The 17,710-nt window shown below is 38.7% G+C and overlaps 1 protein-coding gene across 2 annotated transcripts; it reads left to right on the top strand.

Moving 5' to 3' along the window:
• The first annotated feature begins 349 nt into the window (after positions 1-349).
• EOGT (EGF domain-specific O-linked N-acetylglucosamine (GlcNAc) transferase) lies at positions 350-17,327 on the top strand. 2 transcript variants are annotated; one of them, XM_009573537.1, is made up of 15 exons: positions 350-561; positions 1,486-1,602; positions 2,164-2,272; positions 2,360-2,454; positions 3,579-3,683; positions 4,819-4,925; positions 6,729-6,832; positions 9,395-9,487; positions 10,216-10,287; positions 10,827-10,913; positions 12,050-12,118; positions 13,435-13,496; positions 15,156-15,275; positions 16,696-16,798; positions 17,181-17,327. In XM_009573537.1, the coding sequence occupies exons 1-15, from the start codon at positions 350-352 to the stop codon at positions 17,325-17,327; spliced, it is 1,602 nt and encodes a 533-aa protein (XP_009571832.1). The 2 variants fall into 2 exon arrangements, with proteins under 2 accessions (XP_009571832.1, XP_009571833.1); XM_009573538.1 differs by having other exon boundaries at positions 350-553; positions 1,502-1,602.
• Positions 17,328-17,710: the final 383 nt, after the last annotated feature.

Raw genomic sequence — 17,710 nt, forward strand, 5'->3', positions numbered from 1 at the left:
GGATATTGTGTGCTCTATACTTAGTTTCCACATTTGAACTCTCAGGATCCCTTGGGATTTAGCTAAAGTAAACACACCCATTTTAGTTTGACTGTGAGTTGGTAGTGCGTAATAACCCTCAATGACTAATGATTCAAAGATAATCCTGAGGTTGTACAGTCTAGTCTCTTAGTGAAAGTTTACTTTTCATAGGAAAAAGACACCACCCCAGTAATACAAGTACAAATTCTTTGAGTATATGACTGACTTTGGCTAAATATTGTCTTGTATGCTTGAAATGTGCTATGCTACAGATATGTAAAATGTCTTTTTTTTTTTTTTTTAATAAGTACAGAACTCATAGGTTGCCATGTTCATGTTGCTTGCGTTTGGATTGCTTCTAATTCTGGCTAATTCCCAAGCTGAAAATCTTACTGAATTCAGAAACATTCCAGAAGAGCCATTATATAGCTACAAAGCTATCAACTTGCCAGATGAGCATATTCCGTACTTTCTGCACAATAATCAGCATATTGCTGGCATCTGTAAGCAGGACTCTCATTGCCCATATAAAGTAGGTTTGCTTTTTTTGTTTGTTTGTTCAAATGTCATGTTGGGGTGGTTTGTTCTTAGAGTCACAGCAGTTAAAGATGGTGATGAATTGCTCTCTTTGGCCATTAGTCAGTTCCACTGGGAATTGGAATTGTTGCTTTTGAAGTAGTTGTATGGGGCTCTTCCTGAATCTGATGCTGTCACAAGACTGGATTTTTAACGTACGGTTTTGCAAGATTTTTATCCCACCTCTTTTAATTATTACAGGGCTGAAATGATGATCTTAATCTGAATGACTCTTGCACATGTGAAAGGTGTCTGAACTAAGTACAGTTAGTAATTTCTAGGCCTGTGATTTTTAGCATGCTGTAGTACTTTCGCGGAAGTGCCAAGAGTATAGGCAAATCAATGAAATGCTGATTTAATCTTACCCTGTGGTTGCATATAATTCATTCACCTGAAGCAAGGACAGTGAACCTGAGGATCTGGGCCACATGTGGCTTGGGAGCAATTCTAGTGTCCCTCAGGCTGGAGCTGCTTCGTAGAGCTGGGGGTGGGAGCTGTGCTCCCCCTTCTCTGGCTTTCTACAGCACTGCAGAAGTTGATGTTTCTAGATTTGCCTGGGGAGCAGAGGTACGCTCAGCCTGGAGCTTCGAGTTCTGTGCTTTGTGTGAGCTTAGCTTTGTTACCTATATCTGTCAGCGATGTTGAAATTTTGGAATCCTGCTCATTGGGTCAGGAAGTGTGGTTGTCCTGGAACAGGCCTATTAAAGACAAGGATAATGTGCTCTGCACGTGTGTTCTCTTTGGAGCCTCTGTTGTGCATAAAGAATCTGAGTGTTCTTTCTGAAACTCCATCTGAAAACAGACCAAATTGAAAGCCTTTAGTGCAAGATTTATTAGCAAGAGGTAGTCTGTAAGCTAACAATTTTGCTGTTGCGTAACCTGATTCAGTTACTCTGTTTTACAGAAATACTTGAAGAAACTAAGATCCTGCTGGGGTTATGAGAAATCTTGCAAATCAGATTACAGGTTCAGTTACCCAGTGTGTGATTATGTTGAAACTGGATGGTAAGTTTCATTTTAAATGTATAAAGTACAGTATGTTAAAAAAGGGTATAGTGCTCACTTTCACATTGGTTGTGAAGTTAACATTATTGTGATATTTAGAGTTTAAAGGATGATTCTTCGTGGAGATATGTGTGTATATATATGTGTGTATTTATAGATAACATACATCTTTCAACATGATTTTAAAAATTTAACTTTTTAAGGAAGAAAACACTGTTTGAAATGCTTCCTGCCACAATGTTTTCATTATTTCTGATTTAGCCTTGAATTCAGATTCCTAAAATAACTCTGGATTTCCTTTCTTAGCTTCAAAAACAGAGGAAAAATGTTGAAAAAAATTTATACCCTTTTACGGGAGAATAGCTTTAAATTGTCATTGATGTTTTCATTTACATGCAGCTGATAAATTGCTTCCTGTTTTGCATCTTAAATGTCAATAAAGTAACTAGCTGGCTCTTTGTTCCACTTTCAATGGGAAAAATGTTGTCTGTTAAAGTTATTACTAGAACTAAGCAACGGACCTTGATTTTTTTGTTTTTTTCTCTCTCCTTCATACATCAGGGCAAGTGACATTGAGACAGCCCAACAGATATTCTGGAAGCAAGCTGACTTTGGTTACATTCGAGAGAGGCTCAATGAAATGAAAACCCATTGTAAGCCTGCAGCAACAGTAGGTATTTCTGATAGATATTATACTTTTCACTTTTAAACATAATTTTTGTTATTGATAAAATCCTACTTGTTCTTTTCTTAACAGGGAGATTCATCTCTGACCTGTTCTCAATACCTTCAGCATTGCAGAGCAACAAACTTGTACATTGATTTACGAACTGTAAAGAGAAACCACGACAGGTCTCTGATTTGCTTATGTTATAGTAAAACCAAGGGATGGCAGGGAAAAGGACTTCAGAATTTGTTTAACAAAGCTGGTGTGCTTGTTGCCATGGGCTTTACGGCTGATCAGAGACTTGTTGCTGAAGTCCTGTTGAGATCTACACCTCTTGATTGCTGTCTGCTGCTGCTGTCAGCAGTACAGGTTATTTGAAAACCTAAGCTCTCAGTTTTATGGAATGATGATGGGTGATTGAAATCCTCCCTTCTGATGGAAGAGAGGAGGATGTTTCTTTGTCTTCAGTCACATCCTTTCTTGATCAGGTGACGTGCAAAGTAGAATTGGTTTTGTATGAGGCACTGAGAAGACCTTTCCTATGCTAGGTGCCTTTATACCAGAACCAGGAATTGCATTTTTAGATACTGAAGAGAGATCTGAACCTGGATCTCCCACATCCCAAATTAAAATGCTTCATATTGGAAAACTGGATTAAAAAAACATACCACTGATGCTGGCAACACTCATTTTTCCTTCTGCCTTATCTTTGAAGTCAGTGTCTTGGGCACCTGACTTGAAAAGAGCTGGTTCATGACTGGGACGTTGATACCCTTCAGAATGGGTTTTGTCGTCCTCTCGGCCTATCCTAAAAGCTAATTTAGACAGTGCTTTTAGTTGGCAATTTATTTTCATGAAACCTGTTCTTGCACCTCACTCTTTGTATGTTGTATAAAATTCTTGGGTTACTAACTGGGTTGTGAAATCTGAGGTGAATTTCAGTGAGAAATTGTTATTAAAAACAAGCAAACAAAAAACCCAACTAGTGATGCTCCTGTAAGTAATCATGTAGAAAAATCTAGTTAAATTATTCATTTGGGTATGTGAAAATGATTCCTAATAACATTCTGGGTGGATTAGTGCTGGTTTTTAAATTGATATGTAGAACTCCAAGGACACCACTATCTTTATTTGGGAATTGTGGGAAATGCTTGATTTATGCTGAAGAAAATACTCAGGTTTTAAATATGTATGAAGTACCTTGCTGAATTGAGATTAACTAGCACTGGCTTGAGTATGTAATCGAGATTGCAGAGCACTTGTAGCACTGTTGCACAAAAGCTGATAGACTCTTACTAATTTGCATTAGATTCAAAGAAGACTTTTTCCAGAAGGGAGAAATTGGAGGTCATTGCACCCTTGACGTTCAAGCATTTTTGGCTGAAGGTCAGCGCAAGAGCCCTCTGCAGTCTTGGTAAGAATCACTTGTCAAGGCTGCTTCCAAGTTCACTTACTAATTCTTTTTTATTTTTTTCATTGGCACTAGCACCTGTGTGTAGGGGATTTCATACTGAGGAAATAGTTGTTCCTTTCTAAGGTCGATTTGCGAGTTCATATAAGATACCTCTGGTGATTACACCTATGCAGAATGTTCTGAACTATGCTACGTGTAATTGTGTCCTGCCTAATTTACAGCAGCAAAAGATCTGAAAATGTCTTGTAATTTGAAGTTCTAACGAGGTGTTTTCTGGACAAGATGCTGGTTGTATGCCTGATCTGCCTATAGGAGGAGACAATTGTTCTGTTGTGAAATGCCTTGAAGTTTGCAGTTGTGTCTTAGTTCACACAGTCGATGCAATGACTGATCTGGATATACATTCATGTGGTGTTCCCAGGGAACCTGTGTTTGGAACGTGAAATGGGCAGCAGTCTACAGGCTGAGTAGGAAGTGCAGAGGGTGCTTTGCAGTAGCTGGCTAAGTATCACGAGTTGCATGTTAGCACTTCAAAGCTGCGTTGCTAGTTAACTGATGAAACATGAATGAATTGGAGCCATTAAGGTCCATAAAAGAATTAATTTTTATGCTTTTCTCATGTTTTAATTTTTTTTTCTCATTTTGCATTGATGGTCAATTTCAGTTAAGAATAGCTGCAGAGGAGGAAAAGACTTTTCTTTTCTACCTGCTATTGTCATCTCAACTGATCATCCTTGTTTAGATCCAGGAATAATAAATGTTGCATCTACATTCATTATTCTGACCAAAGCATGAAAATCTTGCTGAAATATCTTTGGCAATGTAGATCGAGTTGGATAGACCCACAGATCTACGCTCTAAGGCTCTTTCTTACATCTCTGCTGCCTTGATTTGTAGATCAAAGATGCTGTGCACTCCTGAGATCAAAGGCGGTGTTTAACCTCTTGAAGCTCATAACCTGAAGAACCTACTATTACAATTTCAAATCATTTTAATTGTCAGACTCTATCAGTTTTCAGCAGTCCTGTTAAATCAAATGGACTGAATGAACAGTTACTAAATCTTAGATGTATGAGGTACATTTGTTTAAGTGTGTTAATGACAAAGCATGTTGTGTGTGATTGAATCTTTGTAGGTTTGCAGAACTCCAGACATTTACTGCATTAAACTTCAGGCCCCTAGAAGATGAGAAGTGTGATGTTGTTATTGAAAAGCCAACATACTTCATGAAATTAGATGCAGGTAATTGGTATCTTTAGTTTAGTTTTTTTTATCCTACAGTACTGCAGTAAAAAGACCCCATATCCAACTTGCCCATCTACATTATGCCTTTGTGATTGTCAAGTTCACTTGTAATATATTTTTATTTTTGAAAAATGATGTGACTTTTAAATTCCTTTTTCTGTAGTTCCATAGGTGGACTTGGAAACTTAGATTTAAATCCTTACGTTTTGCCACAGATAAGTAAATAAATGAGCAAAAATTTCCTGCCACTTGTTTTGCATAGTCATTGACTCTTGACTGTGTTTTGACAGAGTTTTTGACTTTGTGCCAAAGACTCTTCTCTACAGAGTCTTTGATTTGGCTGTGTTTCTGGATGACAGTTTTCATACCATGAAACACAAGGTATGGGTATATGTGTCTTGTAGTAAGTGTTCAGTAATTGGGGATTCTATGTGTATTGAATGATATGGAAGAGGAAGTGGTATTCAAAGACCAAGTTCAAGGGAATAAGTTTTGTTAGTTGATTAAAATACTTCCTCTCACCCACCCCAGAAAAGCCAAAACACGTCAAACTAAACACATCCCTGTTTTAATCTTAAAGTTTCAAATTTGGGTGAAAAGCCACTACAGGAAGAAATTAGCTCTCTCATTGCAGAGAGCTGCGGTGAATGCTGTGCAACACTGTACCAAAATTCATAAGAGGGGCAGCACCAAAGCATCTTTAGGAATCAGGCAGTGGTATCTGACACTTTTTGAAGTTCACCAACCTTTTTGTTCAAACAGTGTATTTTGCAAATGTTAATGAAAGGGGGTGTTCAGGTCTTAAACATACAAACAAGCTGCTGTAGGGTAAGCTATGGTTTAAACTGGATAGTTGTGTGCTGTGTTCTGACCCTGTGACACACTGCAACTGTAAACTGGATTGCCCCTCTTCCCCTTCAAGCCAGTATCTTGTATTTTAAGCAAAGTTGTTGCAGGCCTCTGAACAGTTACCGTAGAAGAGTTGCTGTGCTGTCAATTTGTACGTTTGAGCAGGGTGGTCTGGCTGTGGCTCAGGAGGTGATTTTGTCCAGCTCCTTTGTTTTAGAGGAGGTGGGGGAAAATTGCTGTTTGAGCAGTATAGGAAGCCTGGCAGCTAGTTCCTATCAAGGCATCTCTTTTTGGTCAGAAGCTTAGAAACAGAGGCTGTGTGCACATGGTTCCAAAACTGGGGTGTGGTCTTCACTAGCAAGGAAACTGCACTATGTTACTGCCTTTCTTTCATGGTAGTTTTTTACGCGCCATGGTCTTAAGGTATTAGCTTAAGAAACCAAGAATGAACAAGAATGCTCTGAGAAAAAACCTGAGGAATTACTTGGGCTTTGGCTCATGTACAAGTACAAGTTCAGTCTTGTAGTCCTGCAGACAGAGCTTCACTTAACCCTAATAAAGCAGAACTAAGATCAGTGCCGAAGGCCTGTTTTAAATATTTCCTTTATGTCTAACTAGCTATTGTTAAAGTAGTGGTTGCTTTCATTTACTTCAGAAAGCAGCTGCAGACTGTAATGAGAAACAGCACGTGAAACTTATCTTTTTCTTATGCTGTCTTTTGGCTGCTCTTCTAAGTTCTCTGAACTTTTTAAGAACATGTTTTACTTCAGATTTCTTACCTTGATTCCTTCCCTTTAAATGTTTGCTTTTTTAGGGTGTATAAGAACCATTCAGTCAGAAGCAGGGGAAAACTAACATAAAATGCAGGATACTACTAAGGAAAAAACGCATGAACCAATAAAAAGTGGAGCGAGTAATGTAGTATTTTGCTAACAATTCTTTCTTTCTCAGGTGTTAATATGTACCATCACTTCTGTGATTTCGTCAATCTTTATATCACACAGCATATTAATAATTCCTTCAGTACTGATGTCAACATAGTCATGTGGGACACTGTAAGTCTGCTGTGCTTTTAACCTACTTGTAATGGATTGTATTTCTGCTTTATAGAGACTGCAAAGCTTTCGGTGGCCAATTCTTAGTTTTCTTGTGGGCTTAGCCATGTGGAACTGATAAGTTTTTGGATCTTGTTAATACAGGTGCATGAACAATAGTTAGGTAACAGATTTTGTACAATAAACCGTGTGCTGTTTGAACATTACTCCATAGCTTGTCTTTTGCTGGTACATAATTATGCCTTTTTTTGGTGTGACCTCAAAAATAACATGATCTGTATTTCTAATATGTGGCATTTGAACATTTCATGCTGTTTTCTGTAGACTTTTTTCTCTGAGAATATTGAACTAGATTTCCTCAAAACTGTTTCTTGTATATTTAAAATGAAATGCAGCTTTGCATCTTTCTAAATCAGTAATGTGCAGCCTGTAATAAAGAAGACCACTTAATGAAATCTGTATTATATCAAACCAGGGTCTAATACTTAATTCCTCTAAGTAGCCTTCTTGCAGTTACTTCTCTCAGTCACCTTTTAGAATGACGTGATGACATATAAAACGAGTTTTTCAGTAGGGCTATTTCTGCTGTACTGCTGAGTTGAAACTATGACCGTGTTTAAGAGTAATATTAGTTTTACTGGCCAGTATTGAAGCTGTGTAGGAGAGTGTTAGACTAAACAATGAAGAAACTAGGCAATTTGTAACATGCCAGATAACACATATAATCAGGTCCAGAAATAACACAGTTCTTGACTATGATATTGTCCCACACCTCTCTTGTTCTTATAAAATACTGGGTTTTCCTTCTGAGTATTTACTGTTGGGACAACTAATATTCAACAGAGAACTGCAAATATGCTCTGCTTGCTATTTAATGAGAAACCTCTTTGGCTAGAAGAGACCCTTTTTCCTAGTTCTCTTACATTTTGAAAGCTAAAATAAATATGCCTGCCAGATAAGCAAACTCTCTATGTGTTACACCTGTTAATGCAGCTCTGATGACTTTCTGAAAAGATCAGATGTATCAGACAGCACTGTAAATTGAAAAGCAACTCTTTTTCTTATATCGCATTATTAAATCAAATAACTCTTTCAAATGCACCATTCAAAGTAAGTATCGTCACAGTACTATCATTTTAAATGTCTTAACAGCTCAGTCTGCTTGGGTTCATTACCATGTACAACCAGATGATGGCACCAACTAACTGCCGATGGACTGTCTATGCTGATCAAAAGATGGACTTGAGCTTATTATTCATTCTCTTTTTTTTTTTTTTAATGTAATTAGATTTGGCCATACTTTCTAGCTACTGTATAATCAGTGCACTGTTCTTATTAAACAGTAATGCCCTTAGATGTAGGTTAAACAAAGCAGAAAGTGAGTAGGAAATCCATGGGGTGTTGATTTGCAGACTATCTCTGCAAATGCAGGAAAGCAATGTTTATAAAGCACTTTTAAAGAGAGCAGATAGGGTTAGAAAGCACAGCTTTGAAGATCAGTTCTCTACCTCTAATCTGGAAGAGCAGTTCTTGTAATACAGATGGCCAGAAAATAGTATGGATTGTAAAATTCATTAAAACTTAATGGCAGAAGAAGGGGAAGGAAGCACCTCTTCAACTGAAGGAAATCTGTCACCCTTTAGACTCTTTTACATTTCACTAGATGTCTGCTCTCTTCTGCGGTCATTTGTAGTCTTATTCTCAAATTTCTTGTTGAGAATACTTCCACATAACTTTCCAAGCACCCTGAACCAGCTCCAGAGTTGAAAGGAAGCTTTAAGCAAGAATCTGTGCCAGGGCTACTGAGGTCATATTTAATTGCATTCAGAGAGCAAGAGATGGTGACTCTTAGCCCTCACATGTGTAGGAATTATTACAAATTTGAAGGTAAGTGCCCCTGCTGCTAGGCCAATGTTGTAGGGAGTAGATGGTTTTTAAAAGGTTCCACAGAACGTTGCTGCAAAGGGGGAAGTCTTATACTGCCCTGTAGAGAAACTTCTTGGTAGCTTGTCAAAGTAATGCAAAACATAGTTTCCTGGCTGTTTCTTCCATCAAATCAGATCATTGTCTTCAATTTGTGATACAAGTGACCATCCCAAAACAGAGGCAAATGTGAAACAGGCTTATTGTGACTTTTTACTTCAAACATTACTGCTGCACTTGAATTCCCAGGTGGTTTTTCAGTCTTAGGAGTCAAGGTTCATGCCTTCTACCATCCCTATGTTTCTGTTACTTCAAATTTAACTTGTGTTCTGTTGTCTCTGGGGAAAGTAGTAGGTACTCCTTGCTCCTAACTCAGAAATTCTAATCTCCTGCTGATACTCATTTATAGAACTGTTTTATTAAAAATTAACTACCTGACGGGTAATTTGAGTTAACTGCCATTGTAAACGCAGGGTTCAGCATTCTGTGTTCTGTGCTAGGCTGTCTTAGGTCCCATGGTGGTGATGCGCGTGTTAAATGTATATTAAAACTCATATATAGAACTTGTAAATCAAGAAGAGAGTTTTTATATGCATTTATGTAATCATTACGCCCTTGTGTTTTTTCCTTTCCTCCTAGAGCTCATATGGCTATGGTGATCTATTCAGTGAGACATGGAAGGCGTTTACTGACTATGAAATAATACACTTGAAAACCTTTGACTCTAAAAGGGTATGGAATTTTGTACTTTGTTTTAATTCATAGTCACTAGGTAGCAAATATTACAGCTTCTCAAGCCGCTTATGGATATGGGTGTTTCAGAGGAAAGCATTAATACTTTCCATGCATGTTTGATTTGCGTAATATAAGTATTCTACCTTACAAACAGGAGACAGAGCTGTAACTTAATTCTGTGGCTTTATAAAGATGGACCTAACTTTTGTGTCTAATGAGAGGTGATATTTATGTATTGGTTTCACTTCTGCAGGACCCACTACTGAAGTTAAGGGTTTTCAAATGGTACTAAGTCTTCTGATTCCTACTGAGGTGTTTATCTTCTCCTGCAACTGTTAGTATACCTGCTGCTTATCATAAAAAAAACCTTACTCCCACCAAAAAAAGTACCCATTCATTCAGCGCTCATTTAACTCTCTTAAATCCCTTAAAGCCTGTCTTAAACTCTCTGCTGGTTTTCTTCTATTTAGTTCATGTTTGTTCTATTTTGGGGGTGGTTTTTTTACCTCTTCCCACACTTGCATCTGTAGCATCCTAAGTGAGAGCTCTTTTGGGATCAGGATTGTCTTTGTTCTATTCATTTGCACAGTCAAGGAAGTGAGGATGTTCTTGACAGGAGCGTGTAATTGCTAGCTCATTATAAGCAGTGATCCCTCTGAATGAGCACGGAATGTGCCAGCGGAAGGTAGCAGCGCAGTGTAACTTCTTGTGATCTTCCTTTGCAGGTATGCTTTAAAGAAGCAGTCTTCTCATTACTGCCTCGAATGCGATACGGCTTGTTTTATAACACACCATTGGTAAGTTCTTTTTATCCATCCGCTGTGTTTAACTAGTTGTGTGTGTGACAGTATAAAATCTGAGCTAATGAATCTCTCAAATATCTAGCTGAGCTATCATGAAATATACTGCATTGAAAGTTTATGCAACTCCAAATGAAATGATCTTCCCTAAGGGTTAGACTTTTGAAGTTACTTTAGCTGGTTGATAGTAACTGGTTGTGTGCAATCTCCTATGTCACAGTTCATGAGATGCATATTATTCCTCTTTAATGGGTGGGCACTGTGAACTTAATGGTATTTTTGCAGAACACAAGACCTTGTAAACTGACAGACTTTCCCGGTGGTATTAGCTCATGCATTCAGGCTGTAACACTGTGGAGAGAGTTATATTTCTTACTAAATGAAAGTGCCACTTGGGTTGCAGTGAATAGGGACATGTTTAGCGCAGTGCATGATACTAGGCTTTCGTTCCACAAGAATGGCAAAAGACTGATCACGAAGAGAGGTTTTCTGAGCAAAATAACTTTTTGTATTAACAATTACTTTTTTAATTTCAGATCTCTGGCTGTCATGGTACAGGGTTATTTAGAGCATTTTCTCAGCATGTGTTACACAGATTAAATATCACACAAGAAGGACCCAAGGTATGATAACTGAATAATAAAATTGTAATATGGAGCTGATGGCTCTTACCAGAGAAACAATATTAGCAAGCTGGACCCGGTGGGGAATAAGGGCATATAGTGCACTTTTTGTCCTTTCCTGTGATGCTTGGGATTTTTTTCCAGTAAGTCAGCCTGTTCTATAAAGGCCTTCAGCAAACCCTTGTGTATGTTTGTGAAAGTTGCCCTCGTATCTTATTTCCATAGGACAGACTTTAGAACATCTTCCTTCCAACCCTAGGATCTCTTCCTCGTCTCCATTCTTTGTGTGCAAGGCCTTTGTGTCCTTCCTAGTTAAGCAAGGTACATGGTACATGGTCTCTTCTGGAGCATGCTGACAAGGTGCTGTCCTTGGGTCCAGCAGAGGGGATCCCACAATGCAGTGAGCTTGCTCTTTATTGATCCTCATAGTTACTGCTGAGCTCAGATCAGAGGAGATGATTGAGTCTGGTCCTTCCGATCCCTGCTCAGTACCATGTGCCTGGCCCTGGGCTTCTCTGTTGTACACACTGGTAGTTTTTGCAAATTGTTGCAATGGCTGCATTGATGGATATGGCAGTTCTGGACTTCTTGAAGTATTTGCTAGAGAGTAGCCTACATATTATCGCCGAGGTGCACACATTCAAAGCACTGCACAGGCATTTAGTTATGCTTCTCCTGCTGACACTAATGGGAGTCATGCAGTTAAATCTCTTTATTTCACTTGGAACACTTACCCCTGTGAGTCCAATTAATTTAAGGAGGTAAAAGGAGGAACTGTTATAGAAGTAAAATGTTCTTTTCCAAGGATCTTGTGCACAACCCATCCTGAAAGCTGCTTTCTTGCTTTCAAAAACTGCTGTATAATGTGTAATACAAAGGCTCTTTTGTGCTGAATAAAGTAAATCTTTCAGAAAATGTTTTATTCTTTGTTAATAGTCAGACTTTCACAAAGTTTTTGACACTTCTGATCTGTTGGAAAATACTATGTGAATTTTAAGGTGGTTACATCATCCATACATGGGGAGGGAACATATTTAGTTGCTCAAATAATTGCCAAAAGTAAATATGGAAGTGTTTGGGGTTTTTTTTGTGAGGTCTGCCTCATAGTTAATACACTGCTACTTCTTTCTTTTTAGGATGGGAAAATTCGAGTCACAATACTTGCACGCAGTACGGATTACCGGAAAATATTAAACCAGAATGAGGTGTGGTCCTTTTTACTTTTAAGACAAATTTATCAGAAGTTAAATTTTGCTCACTGAATTGATTTTTTTTTTTCAGGTACAGCCGAGACATCTATCTGCTGACAAATCTTGGACAAATATGTTCAGTACTAATATTAATTTCTTCCAATATGTGTTCTAGCCAGTCTCTATTTCTGTACACCAGACACTGAACCTTGCTGTCCTTTGTAAATATCCAATGGAAGACTACAGATGTAATACTAAAAGTATTTCCTCTTAACAAACAGACACTGCAGAGCTTCTGATAACATTAAATTATTTCACTTTCAGATTATCTCTTTTACTTCTAGCATCCCCAGTGTTGTGAAGGCTCTAACAAAAACCTTTGTTATGCTTGCAGATTAAAATGCATAAGCTATTGTATCTGAGTATGTTCATTCAAAAATTAATGAATTTTCATATTGATTCACATTTTCGAATCACGCAACTTAGTGAACTTTTGGTGTAGCTTCTCTTGTGGTAAAATGATAATATCTAATGTTTTCATACATGTCTTCATTCTTAGCTGTTAGTGCCTGACAGAAATGAATTGGCATTATCATCCCCACCTTATGTAGGGAGAAACTGAGGCTTGTTTGATGCAGTAGCTCAGTGGCAGAATAGACAGAGCTAGATTTGTGTCTTATCTGCTAGGCTATTCACAGTGCATGCCTATACTGCTACACGTAGTATGTTTTCTGGTAATGAGCACATGAGAGAAAGGGAGAAGTTAATCTTATCTTTACTACACTTTTGTAAAAGAAAATACTTGGCTCTTTCTCCCTCTTCTGCTGGCTATGGATTGGAGACTTAGAAAAAGCCCTTTTAGGTTAGAAGCCCAGGCTCTAACCTGGTTTCACTTCTCATGTGAGTATGAGTCTGACCTAGTAAGGTATTTTTGAAAATCCTTCTAGCTACCAACTTGCTTCTTTATGCATTGGAGTATCTTTTGGAAATCCAACCATATCTACCCACTATTCCTGGCAAAACTCCTACTAGTTTGAGTGATTTAGGATTGGGTCCTGGAACATGTAAAAGTCAACAGTAGCCTCTGTGAGAGTGCAGGAGATCCGAGTCTCCTTTCCAGGCGTTGTTCTGGCGGGAATAATGTATATATCTTAGGTGGGAAGGCACAAAAGGAGGGGAACTGCTCCTTTATATGGCAGTGACGGTATATTCTGTCTCACAAATTGTATTCCCTGGTGGGAAGGAGGAGGGTGTAAAAATGATCAGGAGTGCAGGGGAGGAATTAATTGAAGGAGAACACCAAGTCATTGCCTTTTTATTTTCCTCCTTAGCTTGTGAATGCTTTGAAAACAGTATCGACGTTGGAGGTCAAAGTGGTAGACTACAAATACAAGTACGTAAGTTGGTAGAAGAAACTAGTGTGATCTCATGCTGCCTAAGGCTGGTGAAAGCTGTTTGCAGGCAAAGCTACATATGCCCCAATGTCTAACCTTTGCAAAATCCAAGAACTGGTAAGGAAGGAAGAATGTTACTGAGGGAGTGGTGGGTGAGCTAGTTAAGCACTCCCATTCTACGACGCACTACTTAGGAATGAATCTCTAGAGTTAGTAGGCTCAAGTTAAAGCTACTATATGATGAGCAAGTTTTGAAATCACTTTCCTTTCTGTTTCCTCCCCTCTCCCAAAACCAGCTGTGTTCCCATCACCCTTTTGGATTTGCTAATGCTCTGCAGTAACTGTGGGTCAACAGGGATTTCTCTTGTATGACACTAGTGTCTTATTTTATATGACCCGTTTAGTAACGAGTAATAACTCAGCTTATTTGCTGCTCTGGTGGCCCCTGAAGACACAACTTGAGTCAGTTTGTGGTGCCCAGATGTAGTAGGCACTGTGCCAGTAAGAAATGGCTTGAAGAAGTTCCCAAGTGGCGTATGTCTGTGCCAAATGGCAGCAGCTCCCATCTACTCAATGGTGCTGTCATGGATCGTGCAGGAAGAGTGAGAAACTGAAGCAGCAGTGAGAGATCAGTGTTTTTGCCGAAGCAGAGACAGTGTGAGGAAGTCAAGTTGCTTCTGATTCCCCTGTCAGTGAAAGCACTTGAGCAGTCTAATAATAGAAAAGAGGGTGGATACCCTTGAGAGGGCATCTAGACCATCCCACTTGAAAGCATGACCAAGCGGTACTTCCACAATTCCTGTGCTTGTCGAAACTGTTTGTGGTACCATTCAGCACTACAGATTTCCACAGCTATCCTGCAGCATCACTGTCATCATAGTTAGAAGGTTTTCCCTGGTGTCTGCCCTTATAGCAGTTTAAGCAGTTTAAACTTTCTTGTTGTGGTTTAAGCCAGTTTTTCTACTCTCTTCCAAATGGTCAGAGAGGATGTTATTCTCTTCCTTTTTAACGTATGAATTGTTCGTACACAAATGAAGCGTGTTGTAATTTCCCTTCCCCGTTGTCTGTCTTCTCTTACAATTAAGTATCTTTAGTCCATTCTTTCCTTGTGTGCTCGGGGAACACCTTGTTATTTAAAAAGAATACTTTATTTGGAGCTTACAGTCAAAGGATGGGAGAGAGTGACAGTTCCAGGAGCTGAAAAAAGCCTGGTCTCCTTATTTCTGCTTGATGCCCTATGCATAAGTTCAGGTTGGATATCTGCACCTTTAGGCGGGAAATGTATACTTCTACATTTTTTTAAAAAAACTCCTTTATGTTTTGTTTTTTTTTTTCTTTAAAGGAAGTGATTCAATTTTTTTTCTTAAAGGCAAGTAAAAAACCCCCAACCTTATATAAACTTTAACTTGTTTAAAAAAAAAAAAAATCAAATTTTTGGAACAGACTCCTGTGAAGTTTTGAACCCTGTCTGCATTTCTTTTACTTCCATGCTGAGTTATTGCTGGCTGCAGCATTTGTGATTCTTAGTATTGTTCCTTGAAAAATCAATTCTCTCTTTCAGTATTTCCTTAAGTTAATTTTGTGCTTTCTACATATAACTAATTCTTGCTGAGATGAATAGGCATGCCAGATCACCATTTTTGTTGTGTTGTCTGCAGGGAACTTGAATTTTCAGAGCAATTGAGAATTACCCACAACTCTGATATATTCATTGGGATGCATGGAGCTGGACTTACCCATTTGCTCTTTCTACCAGACTGGGCTGTTGTTTTTGAACTGTAAGTGTGTTTCTCTCTCTTTCTCCCCTTATATAACAACTGCTAATTGTTGTTCATATGTGTTAATGAAGTACTTGCCCTTGCTAGTATTTGACTATGAATGTTTGTCTTGCATCCTTGTCTAGACTTCTTTTTGGCAATCTCTTCTGGGAATTGAAAGTGAGGAAGCTTTCATTATAAAATATAATGTAACTATATCATACAGGTTTAGCCTGTGATTTCTTAAGATGCTGTGGTATAAATAAAATGCAGCCTGGTCAACAATTGCTTGGGGAAAATGGCAAAAAAAGAGGAAGTCTCACTGGTCAGATTCTGCCTGGCGAGTCTGAGATTTAACAGTATTTTGGTGATCCAGGTGAATTGATTACATAAGATGCATGTCCAGGGTGTTAAAGATCCCTCTGAAGGTTAGTTATATACTCCTTTCTATGCTCAGGACATGAGCACCTGCTTGCTGGCCAAGTTTAGCTGAGTGTCATTCTCTTTTACCTAAATTTCTCTAGTAGCTTCCTTTTAAACATGTTTTCATAGCATCGTAGAATAGTTTGGGTTGGAAGGGACCTTTAAGGGTCATCTAGTCCAACCTCCTGCCATGGGCCTGGACATCTTCAACTAGATCAGGTTGCTCAGAGCCCCGTCCAACCTGACCTTGAATGTTTCCAGGGATGGGGCATCTACCACCTCTCTGGGCAACCTGTGCCAGTGTTTCACCACCCTCATCGTAAAAAATGTCTTCCTTATATCTAGTCTGAATCTACTCTCTTTTAGTTTAAAACCATTCCCCCCCGTCCTATCGCAACAGGCCTTATTAAAAAGTCTGTCCTCATCTTTCTTATAAGCCCCCTTTAAGTATGGAAAAGCCGCCATAAGGTCTCCCCGGAGCCTTCTCTTCTCCAGTCTGAACAACCCCAACTCTCTCAGCCTTTCCTCACAGGAGGTGTGTTCCATCTCTCTGATCATTTTTATGGCCAAATTTTGTCGCAAACTATGGTTGTTAATAGACACTCCAGTTCTATAGAACTAAACAAAAATGCTGCACACTTCTCAGAAGAGCACTGAATTCTCCATCCTGGAAAATTCTGCTTAAAGCCTCTGCTGTGGGAAGGCTGTGGAGCTGGTGCTTTGCAGCATCATCTTGGCTTGAGAACATTTTGTCCAGTCTCCAAGTAAGTTCAGGAACCCATTCCCAAGAGCTGCTGCAGCTGGACAGGGGCATGCCTCAGGCTGCCTCCTAGGCCACATCTTAAGACCAGATGGTAGCCCTTGTTGTTGTTTTCAGTGGAGTAGAATTTGTCCATGGTTTCAGAGCCTTAGAACTGGACAACAAACATTTTGGCCTGAAGTTTTTTTTTCCTGTTTCACCCTGGTAAACTTCAGCAGAATCTCTGTAGGTAAATATGTTTTTTCTGCCTGCCCCTAGATACAATTGTGAAGATGAACGTTGTTACCTGGATTTAGCAAGGCTGAGGGGCATTCACTACATCACTTGGCGAAAAAGGAATAAAGTATTTCCTCAAGATCAGGTAATGATGGCCACTGCTGGAAGGGTGGGTGCTATAACTTGAAGCATTTAAAGGTTAGCTTGTTTTACCTATCTATGTTCTGATACTTGAAATATGGTTTTCATTCTTTAGACCAAATTAACTTCTCTGTTGTGAGTAAGAAATCATTTGACATTAATGGCTGAGGGAAGAAGAGAAATGAAATTAATTGGCCATTAATCCAAGCCATCCATAGCATTGCTGTTATGCAGTTACTTTGCTGACTCTTTTGCCTCAGAGCAGATCAGTGGATCAGAAATAATAAATTAAAATGGCAGATGCTCAATTTTTTTTTTCTTGCTTTTTGAATGGAAGATGTACTGAATTTTTTTTCTGTCTAAAAGGCCTTATTTCTTTTTTCTAGGGACACCACCCAACGCTGGGAGAACATCCAAAATTTACAAACTACTCCTTTGATGTGGAAGAATTTATGTATTTGGTGCTTCTTGCTGCAAATCATGTTTCACAGCATTCCAAGTGGCCATTTAGGGTAAAACATGATGAATTCTAAATTAGACTTCTGACTGAAATATTATTTTTAAATAATGCTCCATAAAAATATGGTAACAACATAAAGCAAAATGCTGGTGTGAAACACGTAAACCTCTACGAGGGAAATAACCCATTATTAACTTGTCAAACCACTTCTTAGCACCATACCTTGTCTTTATAATCCCTCTCTCTAATTCTGGGAGTTTTTGATATGTAAAAACTATTTTTCAGAACTCTTCTTGGTTTTTACACTGTATTTTTGCATCCCAAATTCTGAAATACTTGTCCTTATACAAAGATATGTCCATCCATTTCATGTAAGATTTTCTGGGGTAGATACTAATCTTGTAATAATTTATGCCTACTATTTTGGGAGGAAGTGCTTAGAGGATGGAGAGTGTT

The sequence above is a fragment of the Fulmarus glacialis genome, unplaced genomic scaffold (genome assembly GCF_000690835.1).
Source record: "Fulmarus glacialis isolate BGI_N327 unplaced genomic scaffold, ASM69083v1 scaffold28562, whole genome shotgun sequence".
NCBI lineage: Eukaryota > Metazoa > Chordata > Aves > Procellariiformes > Procellariidae > Fulmarus > Fulmarus glacialis.

Coding starts and splice junctions, on each gene's coding strand:
- EOGT (XM_009573537.1), top strand. CDS start 350: ATGTTCATGTTGCTTGCGTTTGGATTGCTTCTAATTCTGGCTAATTCC. Junction 12,119..13,434: donor AAATATTAAACCAGAATGAG/GTGTGGTCCTTT, acceptor TTTCCTCCTTAG/CTTGTGAATGCTTTGAAAAC. Junction 13,497..15,155: donor GTGGTAGACTACAAATACAA/GTACGTAAGTTG, acceptor TGTTGTCTGCAG/GGAACTTGAATTTTCAGAGC.